The sequence below is a fragment of the Oncorhynchus masou genome, chromosome 1 (assembly GCF_036934945.1).
Source record: "Oncorhynchus masou masou isolate Uvic2021 chromosome 1, UVic_Omas_1.1, whole genome shotgun sequence".
NCBI lineage: Eukaryota > Metazoa > Chordata > Actinopteri > Salmoniformes > Salmonidae > Oncorhynchus > Oncorhynchus masou.
The window spans coordinates 17,738,559-17,762,329 of NC_088212.1; the positions used below are offsets into that span (position 1 = coordinate 17,738,559).

The 23,771-nt window shown below is 44.1% G+C and overlaps 1 protein-coding gene across 3 annotated transcripts in view; it reads right to left on the reverse strand.

Annotated features, from left to right (window-relative positions):
* Nucleotides 1–474: 474 nt before the first annotated feature.
* Nucleotides 475–23,771, reverse strand: part of LOC135522250 (retinoic acid receptor RXR-alpha-B-like) — a 37,241-nt gene continuing 13,944 nt past the window's right edge. Inside the window, exons 3-12 of one of the 3 annotated variants that reach the window (XR_010452661.1) lie at nucleotides 22,476–22,714; nucleotides 16,190–16,352; nucleotides 15,845–16,024; nucleotides 13,891–14,060; nucleotides 13,466–13,595; nucleotides 13,070–13,202; nucleotides 12,495–12,586; nucleotides 3,362–3,467; nucleotides 3,002–3,228; nucleotides 475–2,840 (exon numbers count right to left, since the gene is read on the reverse strand). Coding sequence is in view for 2 of the 3 variants with exons in the window: in XM_064948493.1 (XP_064804565.1) it covers nucleotides 3,066–3,228; nucleotides 3,362–3,467; nucleotides 12,495–12,586; nucleotides 13,070–13,202; nucleotides 13,466–13,595; nucleotides 13,891–14,060; nucleotides 15,845–16,024; nucleotides 16,190–16,352; nucleotides 22,476–22,714 (1,376 nt within the window). In the remaining variant the exon portion in view is untranslated. Of the gene's footprint in view, nucleotides 3,229–3,361; nucleotides 3,468–12,494; nucleotides 12,587–13,069; nucleotides 13,203–13,465; nucleotides 13,596–13,890; nucleotides 14,061–15,844; nucleotides 16,025–16,189; nucleotides 16,353–22,475; nucleotides 22,715–23,771 lie in introns of all 3 variants that reach the window. The other 2 variants (XM_064948493.1, XM_064948411.1) reach the window with 2 other exon arrangements.

Consider the following 23,771-nt stretch of genomic DNA (forward strand, 5'->3'; position numbering starts at 1 on the left):
AAGCTGGATATGCCTTATTAAAAATGTGCCACGTCTTTGGCTGTCTTGGCTGTGATATCCCCCAATTCACTATTCTCCTCCTGTACGAGTTTTGTCAATGCCACTTTGAAAAACAGCAATGTCTCCCTCTAGAGGTATGCATGTAACATAACAGTCTACATATTGCCCTCAGCATCACACATACGCATAGCATATTACAGATAGTTGGCATATAGCTTTTCAATAGAAAAACATTTCTTATGATACTTATTTAAACAGTGTACCCTAGACACTGTGCTGACAGAGGCTGTACCCTACACATAATTGGGTCCTCTGTTTAAATAAGTATCATAAGAAATGTTTCACTGTTGAAAAGCTTCCAGGCCTTTAATAAGTAACAGTGAAGTACAAGCGGATGATAAACTTCCTATTTGCACAAGCAAAGAAGGCCATCAGAATCGTGTTTACACACCTTGCCACCTTTATAGCTAATACTATATAAAAATGAACAAGTTGTACAAAACATGGCAAACACATGATTTAAAACTATACATCATTGGGGAATCGACATCATGGGTTCATTGGGTTAAATTGGTGCATGGGTGCATTGCAAAATGTGACATCAGCTATAACTGGCCTAGAGCATGGTCTGGCCTGGAGCATGGTCTGGCCTGGAGCAGCATGTGTAAATGGAGCCAGGGCTGCAGAGTTTTCTGCTCGGGTAAGACAACATGCTCTCTAAACAGAACACGTCAAATAAAGACAGTGTACTACATTTGTTCTTGGTTACTTCCCAGTAAACAACAGTTTGGTGGAGTAAGACAGTTGAACGTAGCTCATGAGACATTTATAACCCATATTCTTCAATATTCAATGTCTACATATAATTATTTTTAAATACCAAAAATGAATGTAGATTGCCCCTTTAAACGACATGTTGCCATGTTTTAAATTAGGAAAAACAAAAAGCAAGATTATTGTTCATCCTAAAATACACTAGTCCTGAGTGGCTCAGTAAGCAATGATGACGCTAAAATACGAACTAATAGATCTGCTTAAAAAAGGTGGTTGAACGAGATGCAGGCTATGTTTGCTGCTATTGTTCATTGATTGGTGGTTATTTCATTTTTAAATGAACTGTTTGTTATAACTGTATTTTCTTTCTGCTTGAATTTCTGTCATTTCTGTTATTCAGGGCTCTTGGTCTCAGCGTGACTCCCTGATCAAATAAAGGTTCAAATAAATACAATTAAAATACATATGAGGTTCCAAAATTATTCCTGGCTGCTCAACCTGAATATTGTACTTCTGACTGAAACAATTCTTTAAAATTCTCTGCTGTCTTTTGATCTCCTCAATCATTATTCTCTTGTCTGTCTTCTGTTATGCATGGGCTGGGAAATGTGGGTTAGAATTTAAATTGCAGTGCCCTTATCACAGTCTAATTATTCCTGGTATTACAGTGTAACATGTATTGCACTTACCCAGTATCACACTTGAATAACATACGATAGGATTGGTTAGGTTTCAGAGTTATGGATAGGGTTACTGCTGTAAGTAACATTGTAACACATTGTAGCAATGAGTAATTACCACACTGCTCTCTTCTCATGTCCTAATGTACTTGGACAGTTGCATTACTTTTGTGTGATGCACCAGTTGGTGTCAGAGACCTTGTGTGTGCATTATATCTATCAGATACTACAGAGTCACTTATAGACAGTCCCCTACACCAGGGGTTCCCAACTCCATTCCTCCAGTACCCCCACCAGTAAACCCTGTTGTTGCCCCAAACAAGCACACCTGATTCTACTTGTCAACTAATCATCAGGCCATCAATGAGTTGAATCAGGTGAGTTTGTCTGGGCCTACAACAAAAATGTTTGCTGTTGGGGATACTCGTGGACTGGGGTTGGGAAACACTGACCTACACACCGACACATCATTCTATACATTGGAAGATGTTTACCACTGCTACTCTTTGGAAATACCAACACAAAGCAAACAGCAGCAACATAAAAACCCCATAGCAATACAGAAATGAGCACTACATGTTGATATGTGAATTATCATTAGTGAAGACCTTATTGATCCTCCCCACTACAGTTGCACGCTAGTCATACAGTGGAGGCTGGTGAGATGAGATATAGGAAAATGGGCTCATTGTAATAGAATTAAATAAATGGAACGGAGTCAAACATGAGGTTTCCATATGGTTGATGTGTTTGATACCGTTCCATTTATTCCATTCCAGCCATTACAATGAGCCCGTACCTCCTATAGCTCCTCCTATCAGCCTCCTCTGTCCTCACAGTGAGCTACTGACTGGAGCCATTCTCTGCTTGACAAAGTTAAGTGCTGGGAGTAGAAAAAATACCCTTGGTCTTGAGCTGAAGTTACCTGAACCATTATCCCTGTCCTGGGGCGGCAGGGTAGCCTAGTGGTTAGAGCGTTGGACTAGTAACCGGAAGGTTGCGAGTTCAAACCCCCGAGCTGACAAGGTACAAATCTGTCGTTCTGCCCCTGAACAGGCAGTTAACCCACTGTTCCTAGGCCGTCATTGAAAATAAGAATTTGTTCTTAACTGACTTGCCTGGTTAAATAAAGGTAAAAAAAAAATATGTAGTCACATGAGAACATGTTCATTGAGGAGGAGAAGCCCAACAACGAGAGCCTGAGGTGGGGGTTACAGGTATAACAGGAGATCATCCTAGACAACGAGTTTGACCGGACCATGTTGTTATTATCACAGAATATGAGAATGACTACAAGAGGTAGACTTGTCTAAGGCAGGAGGATGATGAGGTCGCTGGTTTGTGGCACGGAGTCTTCATCAGTTATGACAATGTTCAGTGTTGAATCTGAAGCGAGAAGACATTATCATTCATTGTGAAAAAGGTCTCATGCTTTGGGTTGTTGCAGACTCTGGCCCTTCAAGACATTTCACTATGATAAATACATCTACTGTACATTAAACAAAGCCATAGGTTTGCTGTCCACGAGTTCTTGTGTTCAAACTTACAGTCTGTCAATCAGGCAAATTACCAGTTCTCTCCGTTTTGATGCAAGTATTGGACAGACAGTCTTCAACTGCAGTGCTGTTTCGTCATTTGGCGTGGAGCTTCCAACATTTCCGTGAGGAATGTGTCAACGGGTGTATCCCCTATCAGTTTGAAGAAGAACCGGTGCTCTAGAAACCTGAGGCCAATGGAACGTAGGGCTGGCAATCGAAGTAACAGTTTGGCAAATCTGTATAAGACAAGAACATGTAAAGAGTGACTATGATGATAACAAAACTATTATACATCTGGATGAAATGACATTATGTCACTAAGAAGTAGGTTCATCAAATATTTGGTGATGACCAAACAATGACCAATACCTTCCTGGTTGGCCGGGGTATTTGTGTTTACAGTATGCCTCCAGTGAAGCATATACCCCTTCTCTGAGAGCCTCAACCTCCCCTGGGTTTGACAAGCCTTTTGAGTCTACACATATGGAAACAAAACAAAACGTGTTACTGGTGACAAGGACACCAACTCTGTGTTCCATCACTTTTAGACCAACACACAACACACATTAAAACTCTTGTGTAATAGAAATGTCTGCCCAGGAGAGGGCAGTAGTAAACTACTTAACATTGTACTAGTCCAACCCAAGAGGGACAGAATAGACCCTCAAACTCTCGCTTTTCACATCTTGTGGGGAGATGCCTTGTGTGTTAGTACATTAAATTTGAATGGATTCTTGTGTTCTCTGGCATTGTGTTGCCACTTTGTACATTGAAATGTTCAGTCTTTTTTCCAAACTGATGTTAGCTTTAAGGTTTGGTTGAAAATAAGCACACTGAGCGTGTAGCGTTTGAGGTCAATGACGTGGACTTTGAAGACAAATATTATCAGACTTATGAACAGTCTTATGTACAGAGAAACTAGCAAAAATATTTAAACTGAAGATTTTCGTTTGACAATGGCCTATAAATGAATTCATCACAGCAACTAAACTGAGTGACTAGGGGGCAGTATTTTCATTTTTGGAAAAATAACGTTCCCGTAGTAAATATTTTGTCAGGACAAGATGCTAGAATATGCATATAATTGACAGCTTAGGATAGAAAACACTCTAAAGTTTCCAAAACTGTAAAAATATTGTCTGTGAGTATAACAGAACTGATGTTGCAGGCGAAAGCCTGAGAAAAATCCAATCCGGAAGTGCCTCATGTTTTGAAAGCGCTGCTACTTTTCCTCTTTATTCCCTAAGGTGTCTACAGCATTGTGACATAGTTTTATGCATTTATGTTGAAGAATACCCGTAAGCGGCTACATTGCGCAACTGGTCACCTGATGGCTCCCAGAGTAATTCTCGTGTAAAATACAGAGGTAGCCATTATTCCAATCGGTCCTACTGAAAAACCAATTGTCCCGGTGGATATATTATCGAATAGATATTTGAAAAACACTGTGAGGATTGATTATAAACAATGTTTCTGACGATATTATGGAGCTAATTTTGAATATTTTTAGTTGTTTTCGTGATTTCTCAGCCAAACGTGAAGAACAAACGGAGCTATTTCGCCTACAAAAATAATCTTTTTGGAAAAAAGGAACATTGACTATCTAACTGGGAGTCTCGTGAGTGAAAACATCCGAAGATCATGAAAAGTAAAAGATTTAATTTGATTGCTTTTCTGATTTCCGTGACCAAGTTACCTGCTGCTAGCTGGACAAAATGCTATGCTAGGCTATCGATAAGCTTACACAAATGCTTGTCTAGCATCTTTTTTTTCCCCCGAGCTATTTAGAAATTTTCTGAGATGACAGGGTGATTAACAAAAGGCTAAGCTTTGTTATATTTTTTAATATATTTCACTTGTGATTTTCATGAATAGGAATATTTTCTAGGAATATTTATGTCCATTGCGTTATGCTAATTAGTGTCAGTCGATGATTACACTCCCTCATGCAGGATGGGGAGTCACTATAGGCTTCTGTTTATATTAATCCAAACCATTTGAGGTGTAAGTCATTGAGATCAAGTCTTACGTACTGAACTGAATACAGTATCTTAGAAAACGGTTGCCTTTCACACACATACTAATGATGGCCTATACAGTGCATTCGGAAAGTATTCAGACCCCTTGACTTTTTCCACATTGTTATGGATTACCTCACCAATCTACACACAATACCCTATAATGACAAAGCAAAAATGTTTTATTTTTCATTTTTAATTAGTGTAAATGTATAATAAATAATAAACTTAAATATCACATTTACATAAGTATTCAGACCCTTTACTTTTTTGAAGCACCTTTGGCAGCGATTACAGCCTCGAGTATTCTTGGGTATGACTCAAGCTTCGCACACCTGTATTTAGGGAGTTTCTCCCATTCTTCTCTGCAGATCCTCTTAAGCTCTGTCAGGTTGGATGGGGAGCGTCGCTGCACAGCTATTTTCAGGTCTCTCCAGAGATGATCAATCGATTTCAAGTCCGGGCTCTGGCTGGGCCCCTTAAGGACATTCAAAGACTTGTCCCGAAGCCACTCCTGAGTTGTATTGGTTATGTGCTTAGGGTAGTTGTCCTGTTGGAAGGTGAACCTTCGCCCTGAGGTCCTGAGCACTCTGGAGCAGATTTTCATCAAGTATCTCTGTACTTTGCTCCATTCATCTTTCTCACGATCCTAACTAGTCTCCCAGTCCCTGCAGCTGGAAAAACATCCCCACAGCATGATACTGTCACCACCATGCTTCCCCGTAGGGATGGTGCCAGGTTTCCTACAGACGTGATGCTTGGCATTCAGGCCAAAGAGTTCAATCTTGGTTTCATCAGATCAGAGAATCTTGTTTCGTGGGGTGGCAGGGTAGCCTAGTGGTTAGAGTGCTGGACTAGTAACCGAAAGGTTGCAAATTCAAATCCCCGAGCTGACAAGGTACAAATCTGTGGTTCTGCCCCTGAACAGGCAGTTAACCCACTGTTGCTAGGCCATCATTGAAAATAAGAAGTTGTTCTTAACTGACTTGCCAAAGTAAAATAAAATGGTCTGAAAGTCCTTTAGGTACCTTTTGGCAAACTCACAAGCGGGCTGTCATGTGCCTTTTACTGAGGAGTGGCTTCCATCTGGCCACTCTACCATAAATGCCTGATTGGTGGAATGCTGCAAAGATGGCCATCCTTTTGGAAGGTTCTCCCATCTCCACAGAGGAACTCTGGAGCTCTGTCAGAGCGACCATCGAGATCTTGGTCACCTCCCTGACCAAGGCCCTTCTCCCCCGATTAATCAGTTTGGCCGGGCGGCCAGCTCTAAGAAGAGTGTTGGTGGTTCCAAACTTCTTCCATTTAAGAATGATGGAGGTCACAGTGTTCTTGGGGACCTCCAAAGCTGCAGACATGTTTTGTTACCCTTTCCCAGATGTGTGCCTCTACGGACAATTCCTTCAACCTCATCACTTTGTTTTTTAGCTCTGACATGCACTGGCACTGTGGGACCTTATATTGACAGGTGTGTACCTTTCCAAATCATGTCCAGTCAATTGAATTTACCACAGGTGGACTCTTGTAGAAACATCTCAAGTATGATCAATGGAAACAGGAAGCACCCGAGTTCAATTTCGAGTCTCATTTCAAAGTGTCTGAATACTTATGTAAATATGGTATTTCTGTTTTTTATTTTTAATACATTTGCAAAAAATGTCTAAAAACCTGCTTTCAGTTTGTCATTATGGGGTATTTTGTGTAGATTGAAGAGGAAAAACATTTGTTAAATCCATTTTACAATAAGGCTGTAAAGTAACAATATGTGGAAAAAGTCAAGGGATCTGAATATTTTCTGAATGCACTGTATTGTTGATAGTTTAGGAGGAAAGCAAAACATTAAAGTGGTTCAGGCTTAACATCACACACTACATTTGGAAAGTAGGCCATTAAAATCTATTCCTCTTAACAACCTGATTAAAATGTGTTAAACAGAGACCAGGCATTTACTTCATATAAACGCGCACGCCGACACGCACCCACCCACCCACCCACCCACCCACCCAGGGCTACTGGACTTGTATTAGAGAGAGCCTGGTTTATACTAGGATGTTGGTGTGGTGAATTAACATTAAATATAACTGTCATGTCTTGTTATGTCTGTTCCTGTCCTTTCTCTTCATTCTCTCTCTCTGCTGGTCTTTTTAGGTTACCTTCTCTGTCTCTCATCCCTCAGCTGTTCTACATTTCCCCTAACTAGCTCATTCTCTCTTTCCCCACCTGTTCTCTCTTCCCCCTCTGATTAGGTCTCTATTTCTTTCTCTGTTCCTGCTACTTTCAGTGTCTGATTCTCGTTTGTGTTTTTTGATGCCAGAAGCAAGCTGTCGTCTCGTTTGCTTCCACCTTGTCCTGTCCTGTCGGAGTCTGCATGGCAGGTGCATCCTGCATTATACTACGTTCTTTTGTTCCATTGACTACGTTGGAAGAGGATTTATGCCATTCCTGTTTTTTATTAAAGAACTCTGTTTTCTGTTAAAACCGCGTTTGGGTCTTCACTCAAGTTCATAACAGAAGAATCAGACCAAGAATGGACCCAGCGGCTCCGGACCCTTTTCACTCCGCCGTCGAGATCCAGGGAGCGATGCTAGGCAGACACGAGGAGGAATTGTCTGCTGCTCAACATGCCGTTGAGACCCTGGCCGTCCAAGTCTCCGACCTCACAAGACAGGTTCACCAACTCCACCTCGATCCACCGCCCACTTCCAGGGTTTCCGAGTCTCCGGAGCCCAGGATCAACAACCCGCCGTGTTACTCTGGGGAGCCCACTGAGTGCCGCTCATTCCTCACTCAGTGTGATGTGGTGTTCTCTCTCCAGCCCAACACCTACTCCAGGAGCGCAGCCCGCATCGCCTACGTCATTTCTCTCCTTACCGGACGGGCGCGTGAGTGGGGCACGGCAGTCTGGGAGGCGAGGGCTGAGTGTATTAACCAGTATCAGGACTTTAAGGAGGAGATGATACGGGTTTTTGACCGTTCTGTTTTTGGCGAGGAGGCTTCCAGGGCCCTGTCTTCCCTATGTCAGGGGAATAGATCCATAACGGATTATTCTATTGAGTTTCGCACTCTCGCTGCCTCTAGTGACTGGAACGAGCCGGCTTTGCTCGCTCGTTTTCTGGAGGGTCTCCACGTCGAGGTTAAGGATGAGATCCTCTCCCGGGAGGTTCCTTCCAGTCTGGACTCCTTAATAGCTCTCGCTATTCGCATAGAGCGACGGATTGATCTTCGTCGCCGAGCTCGTGGAAGGGAGCTCACGTTCTCCGTTGCTCCCCTCTCCACATCACTGCCACCTGCCGCATCACTGCCACCCTCCTCCGCCGGCTCGGATGCTGAGCCTATGCAGCTGGGGGTATTCGCATCTCGGCCAAGGAGAGGGAACGGAGAATCACCAATCGCCTCTGTCTCTACTGCGGCTCCGCTGGTCATTTTGTCACCTCATGTCCAGTAAAAGCCAGAGCTCATCAGTAAGAGGAGGGCTACTGGTGAGCGCAACTACTCAGGCCTCTCCTTCTGGATCACGCACTACCTTTCCGGTCCATCTCCGCTGGCCCGGTTCATCTGCTTCCTGCAGTGCCTTGATAGACTCTGGGGCGGAGGGCTGTTTTATGGACGAGACCTGGGCTCGGGAACATGACATTCCTCTCAGACAGTTAGGGGAGCCCAGGGCCTTGTTCGCTTTAGATGGTAGTTCTCTCCCCAAGATTCAGCGTGAGACGCTGCCTTTAACCCTCACTGTCTCTGGTAATCATAGCGAAACCATTTCTTTTTTAATTTTCGTTCACCTTTTACACCTGTTGTTTTGGGTCATCCCTGGCTAGTGCGCCATAACCCTTCTATTAATTGGTCTAGTAATACTATCCTATCCTGGAATGTTTCTTGTCATGTAACCTGTTTAATGTCTGCTATCCCTCCTGTTTCCTCTGTCTCTTCTTCACAGGAGGAGCCTGGCGATTTGACAGGGGTGCCGGAGGAGTATCACGATCTGCGCACGGTGTTCAGTCGTTCCAAGGCCACTTCTCTCCCTCCACACCGGTCGTATGACTGTAGTATTGATCTCCTTCCGGGAACTACTCCCCCCGGGGTAGATTATACTCTCTGTCGGCTCCCGAACGTAAGGCTCTCGAGGATTATTTGTCGGTTTCGCTCGACGCTGGTACCATAGTCTCCTCCTCCTCCCCCGCCGGAGCGGGGTTTTTTTTGTTCAGAAGAAGGACGGGTCCCTGCGCCCATGCGTGGATTATCGAGGGCTGAATGACATAACAGTTAAGAATCGTTATCCGCTTCCTCTTATGTCTTCAGCCTTCGAGATCCTGCAGGGAGCCAGGTTTTTCACCAAATTGGACCTTCGTAACGCCTACCATCTCGTGCGCATCAGGGAGGGGGACGAGTGGAAGACGGCGTTTAACACTCCGTTAGGGCACTTTGAATACCGGGTTCTTCCTTTCGGCCTCGTTAACGCTCCAGCTGTCTTTCAGGCACTAGTTAACGACGTCCTGAGAGACATGCTGAACATTTTTGTTTTCGTTTACATGGACGATATCCTGATTTTTTCACCGTCTCTCTCGATTCATGTTCAGCACGTGCGACGCGTCCTCCAGCGCCTTTTGGAGAACTGTCTTTATGTGAAGGCTGAGAAGTGCACTTTTCATGCCGCCTCTGTCCCTTTTCTCGGTTCCGTTATTTCCGCTGAGGGCATTAAGATGGATCCCGCTAAGGTCCAGGCTGTCATTGATTGGCCCGTTCCTAAGTCACGCGTCGAGCTGCAGCGCTTTCTGGGCTTCGCTAATTTCTACCGTCGTTTCATCCGTAATTTCGGTCAGGTGGCAGCTCCTCTCACAGCCCTTACTTCTGTTAAGACGTGCTTTAAGTGGTCCGTTTCCGCCCAGGGAGCTTTTGATCTTCTTAAGAATCGTTTTACATCCGCACCTATTCTTGTTACACCTGACATCTCTAGACAGTTTGTTGTTGAGGTTGACGCGTCAGAGGTGGGCGTGGGAGCCATTCTTTCTCAGCGCTCTCTCTCTGACGGCAAGGTCCATCCTTGCGCGTTTTTCTCTCATCGCTTATCGCCGTCAGAACGTAACTATGATGAACTGCTCGCCATCCGCTTAGCCCTAGGCGAATGGCGACAGTGGTTGGAGGGGGCGACCGTTCCTTTTGTCGTTTGGACTGACCATAGGAACCTTGAGTACATCCGTTCAGCCAAACGACTTAATGCGCGTCAGGCTCGTTGGGCTCTGTTTTTCGCTCGTTTCGAGTTTGTTATTTCTTATCGTCCGGGCTCAAAAACACCAAACCTGATGCTTTATCTCGTCTCTTCAGTTCTTCTGAGGTCTCCACCGACCCCGATGGGATTCTCCCTGAGGGGCGTGTTGTCGGGTTGACTGTCTGGGGAATTGAGAGGCAGGTAAAGCAAGCACTCGCTCACACTCCGTCGCCGCGAGCTTGTCCTAGGAACCTTCTGTTCGTTCCCGTTCCTACTCGTCCGGCCGTTCTTCAGTGGGCCCACTCTGCCAAGTTAGCCGGCCACCCCGGCGTTCGGGGTACGCTCGCTTCCATTCGCCAGCGTTTCTGGTGGCCCACTCGGGAACGTGACGCGCGTCGATTTGTCGCCGCTTGTTCGGTCTGCGCGCAGACTAAATCTGGGAACTCTCCTCCTGCCGGCCGTCTCAGACCGCTTCCCATTCCCTCTCGACCGTGGTCTCACATCGCTTTAGATTTTATCACCGGACTGCCTTCATCAGCGGGGAAGACAGTTATTCTTACGGTTGTCGATAGATTCTCTAAGGCGGCTCATTTCATTCCTCTCGATAAGCTCCCTTCTGCTAAGGAGACGGCTCAGATCATTATCGAGAATGTTTTCCGAATTCATGGCCTTCCGTCTGACGTCGTTTCCGACAGAGGTCCGCAGTTCACGTCTCAATTTTGGAGGGAGTTTTGCCGTTTGATTGGGGCTTCCGTCAGTCTCTCGTCCGGCTTTCATCCCCAGTCTAACGGTCAAGCCGAACGGGCCAATCAGACTGTTGGTCGCATTTTACGCAGTCTTTCTTTTCGTAACCCTGCGTCTTGGTCAGAACAGCTCCCCTGGGCAGAGTACGCCCACAACTCGCTTCCCTCGTCTGCTACCGGTCTATCCCCTTTTCAGTGTAGTCTCGGGTACCAGCCTCCGCTGTTCTCATCTCAGCTCGCCGAGTCCTGCGTCCCCTCCGCTCAGGCTTTTGTCCAGCGTTGCGAGCGCACCTGGAAGGGGGTCAGGTCGGCACTTTGCCGTAATAGGGCGCAGACTGTGAGGGCCGCTAATAGCGTAGGACCAAGAGTCCTAGATATTGTTGCGGTCAGAGAGTATGGCTCTCCACTCAGAACCTTCCCCTTAAGACAGCTTCTCGCAAGTTGGCCCCGCGGTTCATTGGTCCGTTCCGTATTTCCCAGGTCATTAATCCTGTCGCAGTGCAACTTCTTCTCCCGCGCTATCTTCGTCGCGTTCACCCGGTCTTCCATGTCTCCTGTGTTAAGCCCGTTCTTCGCACCCCGCTCGTCCCTCCCCCCCATCCTTGTCGAGGGCGCACCCATCTACAGGGTTCGTAAGATTTTGGACATGCGCCCTCGGGGCCGTGGTCATCAGTACCTAGTGGATTGGGAGGGGTACGGTCCTGAGGAGAGGAGTTGGGTTCCCTCTCGGGACGTGCTGGACCGTTCGCTGATCGATGATTTCCTCCGTTGCCGCCAGGTTTCCTCCTCGAATGCGCCAGGAGGCGCTCGGTGAGTGGGGGGGGGTACTGTCATGTCTTGTTATGTCTGTTCCTGTCCTTTCTCTTCATTCTCTCTCTCTGCTGGTCTTTTTAGGTTACCTTCTCTGTCTCTCATCCCTCAGCTGTTCTACATTTCCCCTAACTAGCTCATTCTCTCTTTCCCCACCTGTTCTCTCTTCCCCCTCTGATTAGGTCTCTATTTCTTTCTCTGTTCCTGCTACTTTCAGTGTCTGATTCTCGTTTGTGTTTTTTGATGCCAGAAGCAAGCTGTCGTCTCGTTTGCTTCCACCTTGTCCTGTCCTGTTGGAGTCTGCATGGCAGGTGCATCCTGCATTATACTACGTTCTTTTGTTCCATTGACTACGTTGGAAGAGGATTTATGCCATTCCTGTTTTTTATTAAAGAACTCTGTTTTCTGTTAAAACCGCGTTTGGGTCTTCACTCAAGTTCATAACAATAACCCTTCTCTATTCACCTCATTTTATATAGTGCTTTATATATTTTATATAGTGCTCTGTAACACAAGTCATACTGTCTTCAAATTCCTCCTCTTCACATTTACAAATGAATATGCATTGAACAGGTATATACTATATCAGTATTACTACTGAATGTAAACAACACAAAGCAACCTTGACTAAGAACAGGCCTGAAATAACAGTCTTTGTCCCATTCATGTCCAGTACAGCTTGATGAGTTGCTATCCAGGATGGAGTGTGTGATGTACAGTAGACCTACCTGGGTTGAAGAGAACGATGGCTCGAAGGCACCCTAACTCAGACTTGTCCATCAGCATGTCTCGCATTTTCGACACAAGCTCAGTCAGCACTCTGTGCAGGTAAAACAAGCTACTTTAATATACTGACAACATTCCTCTGATAGCCTTGGATGTGTCGCTGTTTGAATTCATGGCCCCAACAACTCTTCAGAGACAAAATATTCACATTAATTCATCGCTCTGCAAGCATCACAAATGCACAAAATGTTGCATGTCAGATGAAATCTGAGGGAAATATTCATGATCCTACATCAAACCTTCTCAAAAGGTTTGGATTCGAAAGCATGCAAGCATAATTAGGCCAGATTTTGCAATAATAAGGCAATGAGCAATGAGCATGTAATGAGCTTGAAAAACCCATAGAATTTTGAGGAAAATTGAGTTTGTTAACAGTAACACTTTAAATCTTACTTTAACTGTAATTATATGATAGTACTCAATCCACTATAAGGTCGATTATACAAGTATCCAATGGTACCAATGAATGGACTAACTGTGATGATGAGGATCTGTGAGCCAGGCTGTAAGTGTTTACCTGTCAAAGATGGACCCCACCCCTGCACTGTGGGCGCTGTTGCGATGCAGTTGGAGTCCGTTTGCTAGCAGAATGCTGTCGTTCACAGTGATGGAGCGATGGGAGAAAGAAGCTATGAGGAGCTCATTCCACCCTGAGGGGTAGAGAGGGAAACATCTAACTGGGTCATATTCATTAAGGCATGCAATGGGAAATGTTACAAAATATAAATGAGCATTTCTTATTGGATAAGTTCAAACATCCCCTCCTTGTTCCGGTCCGTTTGGAGCCTAATGAATATGGCCTTGGTAAATGGTGGGACATCAAGTAAAAGGCAAGTAAATCCCAGTTGTCAGAGCTGCTCAGTTTTGATTTCCCCTTACAGGATTGACCACAGCAGATGAGATCAGACGATACCTGCTCTTAGGAGGATGACCTGGTCGTCCAGGGCCAGCTCTGAGAAGTGGGGGATCATCTTGGCCCACTCCACCAAGTTAAAGAGCTGCTTGTCTGTTGCCTGGCATATATTGGTCACAGGGTCGTTGGGCTGGGAAGACAGAGTGGAAGTCAGGGGGTCAAGAGTTCAGAGACCTGAGCTAGAGGGATACAATGAGCTTGAGTTAAAAATGGCCTCTACCAAGGGGACTTTTCTGTGGTGGTTTCTAAAGCAAATTTGAAGAACATTCAGCTTGTGTCTCAGCTATACCTCCCCCTAGGCAGTTAGCATAAGATGGGGGAATGAGGTTGTTTTGCCAGTATGTGATATACAGTGTATGCTACTATATAGTCATAGAGTATAGTAAGTGATCAGTAATAAGTTATATAGTGTGCAGTGAACTCACTGAGTTGGTGGGCACGCCCAGGCTCCCCTTGATGCATGTCTTGGTCTTTAGCTCCACAGCGAGCTCCGCCTCCTCTATCCTCTCCACAGGCATGTCTTCGTTAGCACAACCTAACGAGTCCGCCTCACTCTCGCGCCTCTCCTTGGCTCTCTGGCGCTCGTCCTGCACAGCTGGGGTGAAAGCATTGAATGTAGCTTCTGTTATAGCCAGCCTCATACAACACTGTCCAGGGCCAGCTCAGAGAAGTGGGGAATGCTCTTAGCCTACTCCACCAAGGTGAAGATCTCCTTTTATAGCATGACATTTGATATGAATGGCCTCATGAAGAGTTTATGAAGGGTTCAGTAAGCTTTAAAAGTTATATTTTGTTTACAGTGGGATCAAAGTGTTAATCAGTGGTGTCTCAGTATATGAAACTATTGGCTAAGATCCAATTAAACATCAAACATGATAAACAGTACAATAAGCAGGGAAAGCATCCGTATTCCACAATTCATTTCTTCACGAGCCATGCCCTGAGGGTAGATACAGGAACTCTGCTGACAGACACTGAACCCTAGACACCGTGGTAACAGACACTGTCTCCTAGACACTGTAGTGACATACGGTGTATCCTAGACACTGTGGTGACAGACGGTGTATCCTAGACACTGTGGTGACAGAAGGTGTACCCTAGACACTGTGGTGACAGAAGGTGTACCCTAGACACTGTGGTGACAGAAGGTGTACCCTAGACACTGTGGTGACAGACGGTGTATCCTAGACACTGTGGTGACAGACGGTGTATCCTAGACACTGTGGTGACAGAAGGTGTATCCTAGACACTGTGGTGACAGACGGTATATCCTAGACAATGTGGTGACAGAGGCTGTATCCTAGACACTGTGGTGACAGAAGGTGTACCCTAGACACTGTGGTGACAGACGGTGTACCCTAGACACTGTGGTGACAGACGGTGTACCCTAGACACTGTGGTGACAGAAGGTGTACCCTAGACACTGTGGTGACAGAAGGTGTACCCTAGACACTGTGGTGACAGAAGGCGTACCCTAGACACTGGTGACAGACGGCGTACCCTAGACACTGTTCTGAAAGATGGTGTACCCTATAAAGTGTGTGTGTGTGTGTGTGTGTGTGTGTGTGTGTGTGTGTGTGTGAGTGAGTGTGAGTGTGAGTGTGTGTGTGTGGTGGGTTCCTATTCGGGAGCACAGCAGAGGAGTATCCTATGGAGCAAGCTAAATCTCCTCAGGGTTTTCTAAAGCTAATTAGCTTCCGGTAGCTTCACAGTCCAGCTCAGTTTTCATCCGTACTACGACAGTGGATATTGCCCATTCGCCTGCAGCTAACTCTAGCAGGCTTGTAACTGCGCGTGCATGTCGCACGTGGCTAGTTAAATGCCGAACTCTTCATTGAGACAATGCTGAAACATCAATCCATGGGCAAGTCACTTAAAAAAAAAATTAACACACAGAAAAACATTTGATTAATAACATTTTTTAAAAGCATTTGATTAATAAAATATTTATATCAGTCTTCTTCATCAAATGAAGGAGATGATGTCGCAATCTTTGAGAGAGAGAGGGAATCTGATTTCATTGGTCCTCAACCTGTGGTTCAGACACTTCATTCAGGAGAAATGGAGTTAGCCCTGAGTTAGCCTTCCCTGGATCAAGTTAGTTCTTAAGGATTCATTGCCATAGACATCTACCTGACATAAATGTACAGTACATGACTGGCTATCCCGAGTTGAACTCAGAGTTGATCAATGCTACCTCGCAATCTCCTCAAACCTGCTTCGTAGGATACTCTTTTGGTTGGTACATTGTGGAGGAAGTCAGTTACGTGTGTTTGCGAGGGGACAGGGACAGTGGAGGAAGCAAAGCAGCATTCTGACGTTGGTTTCACATGAGTGTCTGTCTGTGCTCACTCTTTCAGGTCATTTCCTGGAGCATACCTTCTCTCTTCATGCCCATGGCCAGACACTTCTGGTAGCGGCAGTACTGACATCGGTTGCGTTGGCGCTTGTCAATCAGACAGTCCTTGTTGTCTCGACAGGTATACGTCAGCTCTTTCCTCACTGTTCTCTTGAAGAAGCCCTTGCAACCTTCACAGCTATATACTCCATAGTGTTTACCTGCCAGAACAATACAAACAACGGTTTAGTTCTTCCCTTCATGCTTGTACAGTAGAATGACAATAATGCGCATTTTGAGATGAGGGACCCCCCAGCCTGTAGGGCCCTGTATTGGGGATCAGGGAGACGTTGTGGGGCTGTTGTGGGGATGTTTGGGGTGCTGACCTGAGGCGCGGTCTCCACAGATGGCACAGATGTGTTTGTTAAAGGAGAGACAGGTGCATGTGGGCTGAGAAGGAACCTTTAGCCATCTGTTTTGGCCCAGTGGGGGTTTGATGTCCTCTGTGCTGATAATGATGCTGCTACTGGGGATCACTGGGAAGCTGAGCTGGAAACAAGCAACAAAGAGAACAGACAGACAAGAGGATTAGACTGTCAAAGTGGAGACAAAGACGCTCATCTCTCTCATTCTTCGCACACTCACACACACACACACACACACACACACACACACACACACACACACACACACACACACACACACACACACACACACACACACACAGTCTTGAGATCGTGTACCACAGTGATCAACAGACACCCTTTAGACAAAACTGTGTTGTGGTGATTCACATTGCATCCCCACGTTGCCAACATCCTAATTTTAGATGGGAGAATAATATGGAGAATATGAGTCCAACTCTAACAGGTAGAAAGAACAACCACATACATAAACCCAACTCAAATCTTTGTAATGAGGGTTTATTCAGGCCTCCTCTTAGACCTTAGATGCCAAATATGGACATTTGTTTTCGGGTGTCTTGGATTTTGGGGGAGAGGTTGGACATATTGAAGTGCTTTGTTTGTGCGTGGAAGGACCTTGTGAAGATGCTGGAGGATGCAGGTACAAAAGTATCTATAACCACAGTAAAACGAGTCCTATATCGATATAACCTGAAAACTCGCTCAGCAAGGAAGAAGCCACTGCTCTAAAACCGCCATAAAAAAGCCTGACTACGGTTTGCAACTGCACATAGGGACAAAGCATACTTTCAAAGTTGTGGCAAAATGGCTCAAGGACAACAAATTCAAGGTATTGGAGTGGCCATCACAAAGCCCTGACCTCAATCCCATAGAAAATTGAAGTGCTTTGTTTGTGCGTGTATACACTGGAAATCTAGTGAAAACATAGATAGAAGGTCATCGGCAGAGGCTCAGTGTTAAAGAAACTGAAACCATGTCTGTTGTTAATTTCATATGGACCACATGGACGAGGTTGTCTTCTGGGGCCAAGTCAGAGATCTGTACATGTTGGTCACTCTCCATCTGGCTGCCATGGAGAAGCTAGTTAACCAACTCCTCTGGTGTAGTGTTGGAGGTAGACTGAGACAGCCTCTGACATGGCACTCTATTCCCTATTCAGTGCACTCACTACCTTTTATTAGGGTCCATAATGCAGTACATTTCAGACGCGCCCAAAGGCTGAGACTGGGACCGCAGGGTCTTTCTAAATTCACTGTCCTGTACACACTAGACTGTATGCCTCATCACAAGACAGATCAACAGCCCTGCTCGTGGTTTATATGACACAACTACTCATCCTTCCTCTGAAAGTTTCTAACTTCACCTTCACACATTGGGAGAGGAGGGTTCACCATGGGCCACTATATAGTGTTCTAACTTAGATCTGGACATACACCACGTGGTCAAGCTGTTGCTACTTTCAACTGTCACTAGTTTCCTCTCTGACAGACGTCTGCTAAGCCCATTTAGGTGGCTAATAAAGAGCATTCAACCCATGTGGCAGACTCAAATCATAGGTGATACCATGGGGTCAGGGGTCAAAGCCTCTGACGGGCATAATGAGTCTGTATGAGATACAGACCAGACGACCGACAGAGCTCGCTTTACTAGCTGACAAGGAAGCCAACAAGACCAAATCTGCAGGTTTAATATACACACCCTCTCAATTCAGAAGCCAAATTGGACACACTGTATATATGTCCCCAAAAAATAAGTCCATTGTTTCCATGCATACCAGCTCCAATTTGAATTAACCACCGGGTCTGTTATATTAGTGGCAGTGAGTAGACAACACCGTTGGAAAGCCCCATGGTTGAGGATCTAAATGATCTTTATATGTCACATAAATGTATACAATTAGGCCTATATGATAGTATGTGATGATAACCGTAAATATAACAGTAAATAAAACACTCAGAGTAGACCGGGGTTGGTTGTCACACTTTTTACTCTTGTATGTATTTTTCAGCACCATTATATCTTACAAGACTATTTTCATTATTAGGAGAAAAAACAAGGTTTTGGTTTGAAATGTGGACCCTTTTCTATCCTCAGGTCATATTCCTACGTGGAGTTATAAGCCATCAAACACACTCTGTCCCCCAGCCGCATCGCAGGGTTGGTTGTCACACAGCATGGGATTGGTTGTCACAATGTTTGCTAGTAGATTCCTTTTCTAACATGAAAGAACAAAGCATATAGTCATAGAAATGGCCTTTCTTTGATTGTGTAACCTTCATTTAACTAGGTAAGTCAGTTAAGAACATATTTACAATGACAGCCTACCAGGGAACAGTGGGTTAACTGCCTTGTTCAGAACAACAGATGTTTTACCATGTCAGCTCAGGAATTTGACCCAGCAACCTTTCAGTTACTGGCCCAACACTCTAACCACTAGGCTACCATATTCCTAAAGAAAAACATCAACATTTAACGCTGTGACAATAACAAATGACACGTTGAGTAAATTGGTGTGTGTATGCGTGTGTTTGCACATGCATGTGTGCGTGTGTGGGTGTGACAGAAAAAATATGTGTGTGAGAGAGAGGTAACAAAGGGAGCTCTTTACAGCACAAAGCACAAAAGAGCTGGGGATTTATTGTACAGTGGCAGTGGCAATGTCCCCAATCAATATGGTTACAATGGGTTGGAGTGTGACAAGGGCGTTTTCATGTAAAAGACTCCATGAGCATTAATATATGTGCACATACAAATTGGTGTTAAATGGAAGCTAAGAGGCTATATATACATACAGTTGAAGTCGGAACTTTACATACACTTAGGTTGGAGTCATTAAAACTCATTTTAGAACAACTCCACAATTGTTTTGTTAAGAAACTATAGTTTTGGCAAGTTGGTTAGGACATCTACTTTGCCCATGAATCAAGTCATTTTTCCAACAATTGTTGACAGACAGATTATTTCACTTATAATTCACTGTATCACAATTCCAGTGGATCAGACGTTTACATACACTAAGTTGACTGTGCCTTTAAACAGCTTGGAAAATTCCAGAAAATTATGTCATGGCTTTAGAAGCGTCTGACATAATTTGAGTCAATTGGAGGTGTACCTGTGGATGTATTTCAAGGCCTACCTTCAAACTCAGTGCCTCTTTACTTGACATCATGGAAAAATCAAAAGAAATCAGCCAAGACCTCAGAAAAAATTGTAGACCTCCACATGTCTGGTTCATCCTTGGGAGCAGGTACCATGTTCATCTGTACAAACAATAGTATGCAAGTATGAACACCATGGGACCAAACAGCCGTCATACCGCTCTAGAAGGAGATGTGTTCTGTCTCCTAGAGATGAACGTACTTTGATGCGAAAAGTGCAAATCAATCCCAGAACAACAGCAAAGGACCTTGTGAAGATGCTGGAGGAAACAGGTACAAAAGTATCTATATCCACAGTAAAAACGAGTCCTATATCGACATAAACTGAAAGGCCGCTCAGCAAGGAACAAGCCACTGCTCCAAAAACGGCATAAAAAAGCCAGACTATGGTTTGCAACTGCAGATGGGGACAAAGATCGTACTTTTTGGAGAAAAGAAAGAAAATGTCCTCTGGTCTGATGAAACAAAAATATAACTATTTGGCCATAATGACCATCATTATGTTTGGAGGTTAAATGGGGAGGCTTGCAAGCCGAAGAACACCATTCCAACCGTGAAGCCCGGGGAGGGCAGCATCATGCTGTGCAGGGGCTTTCCTGCAGGAGGGACTGCGTCACAAAATAGATGGCATCATGAGGGAGTATATTCTACCTTAGAGTACAGTACAGTAGAGTTCAGTACTGTACAGTAGAGTTCAGTTAAATACAGTAGAGTACAGTACTGTACAGTACAGTAGAGTGTAGCTCAGTGGAGTACAGTAGAGTTCCGTTAAATACAGTACAGTAGAGCAGAGTTCTGTAGAGTACAGTACAGTATAGTACAGTAGAGTAGAGTTCAGTACAGTAGAGTTCAATACAGTAAAGAACAGTACTGTACCTTAGAGGACAGTACAGTTCAGTCAACTAGAGTTCAGTAAAGTACACTACAGTAGAATATAGTTCAGTACATTAGAGTAGACTAGAGTACAGTACAGTAGACTAGAGTAGAGTTCAGTACAGTACAGTACACTAGAGTTCAGTACATTACAGTAGAGTAATATAGAGTATAGTTCAGTACAGTACAGTACAGTAGAGTAGAGTACAATATAATTTACTGTATTGTACTTTACTATACTGTTCTGAACTCTACTCTACTGTGCCGTACTGTGATCTATGATGCTTTACTGTGATGTACAAACCTGTGAAACATAGACATCTATGATTGGTACACATTTGGTCCAGTCCATACCAACCAAATTTAGTCTGGTTTGGGGGCAGAGCTCATTAGAATAATAGCCAGTGTATAGAATAACATCCAAACATGAAAAGGAGGATTCTACATTTTTGTACCTTGTGTACCTATTCAGGATACATCACCATGAAGAGAATGACATCAATAATTATACATTTATGTCTAGCAGAGATCAGGGACCCATGATGTAATTCTGTTACCTTGAAATTACCCACAACCAACCACACTTTTTTTTTTTTAGAATGGAGTTGATTGTGACAACCAACCCCACATTCCATGTGACAACCAACCCCTGAGACAACCAACCCTGGTCTCCCCTACAGTACATACAGTACATTACATATATTGTTCCCCATTCCGGCATGGTCAGAGTGATGTCATCCAACTTTGACCTTAGAAGTTTATTTTATTAGTGACTGAGTTAGACCACAGTAATATAACCCATATACAGCCTGCAAAACATAACCGATATACAGCCTGCAAAACATAACCCATATACAACCTGCAAAACATAACCCATATACAGCCTGCAAAACATAACCCATATACAGCCTGCAAAATATAACCCATATACAGCCTGCAAAACATAACCCAGGTCCTGGAGACCAAAATTACAATAATAACACAAGTAGACTATACAATTTTGTAACGGGTTTCTTCTTCCTCCTCTGAGGAGGAGTAGTAGGAAGGATCGGAGGACCAAAATGCAGCGAGGTATGTATCCATAATGTAATTTAATGGAAAAGGAATACAAAATGCAAAAGAACAAGAGAATCCAAATGAAAACCGAAACGGTCCCGAATGGTGCAAACACTGAAACGGAAAAATAATCACCCACAAATCAAGGGTGAAAACAGGCTACCTAAGTATGGTTCTCAATCAGGGACAACGATTGAGAACCATACCAGGCCAAACACAGAAATCCCAAATCATAGAAAAAAAGAACATAGACTGCCCACTGCAACTCACGCCCTGACCATACTAAAACGAAGACAAAACAAAGGAACTAAGGTCAAAACATGACAAATTTGAGTATAAAACATGACTTGCATCAGATTTAAGACTTAATTCATAATTAAAGTTAAATGACAAACATTGGCATTTTCCATAACAACTTCAAGAAGAAGAGTCCTCTGTTTAAATAAGTATCATAAGAAATGTTTTACAATTAAAAAGCTTCCAGGCCTTTAATAAGTAACAGTGAAGTACAAGCCGATGATAAACTTCCTATTTGCACAGGCAGAGAAGGCCATCAGAACAGTGTATTGTGCTAACAACCTAATGCTACTGTATGCACTAGCACAGTATAGCACAGAGCTCTGTGTTATGCAACAGTACAGTACATCAGCTTAAGTGGAAAAAGATGTAGCTCTATGTTCTGTTCAACTATTCTTCAAAAGGAATAACTCGAGGTTTAGTTGATTGCACGGATGAAAAATAGAAAATAACTGTCTAAAAAGCCTTTTTATCCAGTTGTCAAGCCCATTACTATATCATATGAATTTGCATGCCACAAAACCTCGTGAGACCTTTTCAAATATAAATGGGCAACCCTGGCATTTCTCAGGCATTTAAAAGCACCCAGGCCTCAGCTTGTGGTTTGTGAAAAGGTTATCCTCACATTTGGCCGTTCTTTTACACAACGCACATGTTGCCATCCTGAATCCTTACAGACGAGCTTGTAAAGAGTTTCATTTGGCAACATTTGGTTTCACTGAATCTATAATGGAAACCTAGCAGGCCAGCCATACACCGAGTCAGCTCTTCTCAAGACCCCAACTAAGGAAGGAAAACCAAGTCCAAGGAGCAGGTGATTGAGTGTGGTGTCTGGGGGTTGTAGGTTGCGTTGGAGGCCTTACCTGCGGGCTGAAGCCCATGCTGGAGGAGGTAGAGTGGTGTCCCGCTGGACGGCTGCTGACAGAAAAGGGCAAAGCCAGGCTGGTGATGGGCGAGCTCCGGGTGCAGATGGGTGAGTGTGGAGGTCCTGAGGAGCTCACAGACGATGGGATGAGCAGAGATGGGTGCAATCGGTGAGCACCCATTCTCCTATGGGCGTGGTGTGAGCGGAGCGATGGTGAGGACAGCTGACCGGAGGGGTCTGTGAGAGAGAGGGAGGACAGGAACAAGGTTGATGTACACCTTATACACACATCTCCAACATATTGTCATCAGTGTCGCTAAATTCAAAGCAGGCCTCTTCGGGTGGACATGCTGGTGAACCAACATTTAATCAATTATTATATTGTATAACAAACATGGATCCACTCATATTATTTGATCCCATGAAAACACAGGGCTCAAATGGTTTCTGTATTTAGAATCTGGTCTGAAATGTATATTCAAAGCCTTACATTGCTGATACGCAAGGGGGAAATTAGCATAAAGTGTGTCCTGAGCTGGTTGTGTTAAATCATTCTAAAGCCTTCTGTAGGATTTCCCTCCATATATCCAACAACAGAATAGGAGACTGCCCACTTCACCTAGCCTCCTATACAGGATAGTATTACCTTCCACAGAAAGACTGAACTATGTGGAATGAGACACCTTCTGAGAAAAGCGGACAAGAGGACAGGTATGGACAGGGCTACACTTTCAACATTATATTATCTGTGTGGTGTAAAATGTTTGCAGTTTTTTAAATGATTTCTGAGCGAGATTGACTAAAACAATTTTCCCCCATAAATGTTTTAATAATAATATTAATTGGTTTATTTTATTGTATTTATCCGAGAGCTTTCAAATGGATATCTGAGTGATACTGACCAACAAAATCAATGGGAGGCCCCCTGCCGGTAATTTCACAATGATAACAGGGTAGATAGATACTGTAACTGGCTCTAAACAAATTTAGCAATCTAAAAAATTGGCTAATTGACCTACTATCAGTGACTGACATAACAAGAGGAAAAACAGTGACGCACAACCAAGTTTCGAAATTGAACCTTGTAGATTCTATTATTTGAACTCGGAACAGCAAATTGAGACCACGACTGAGAACCCCCCTCAATTTTTTTTATTTATTTATTTTTTATCCGAGGGCCTTCAAAAGAGGGTTGTGGGCTGCCAGTTGCCCATCTCTGATTTTAAACATTCTTAATCAGGATTTAGTGAAAGGCAAATCTATATGTGTGTGTAATCTTAAAACAATAAATTGA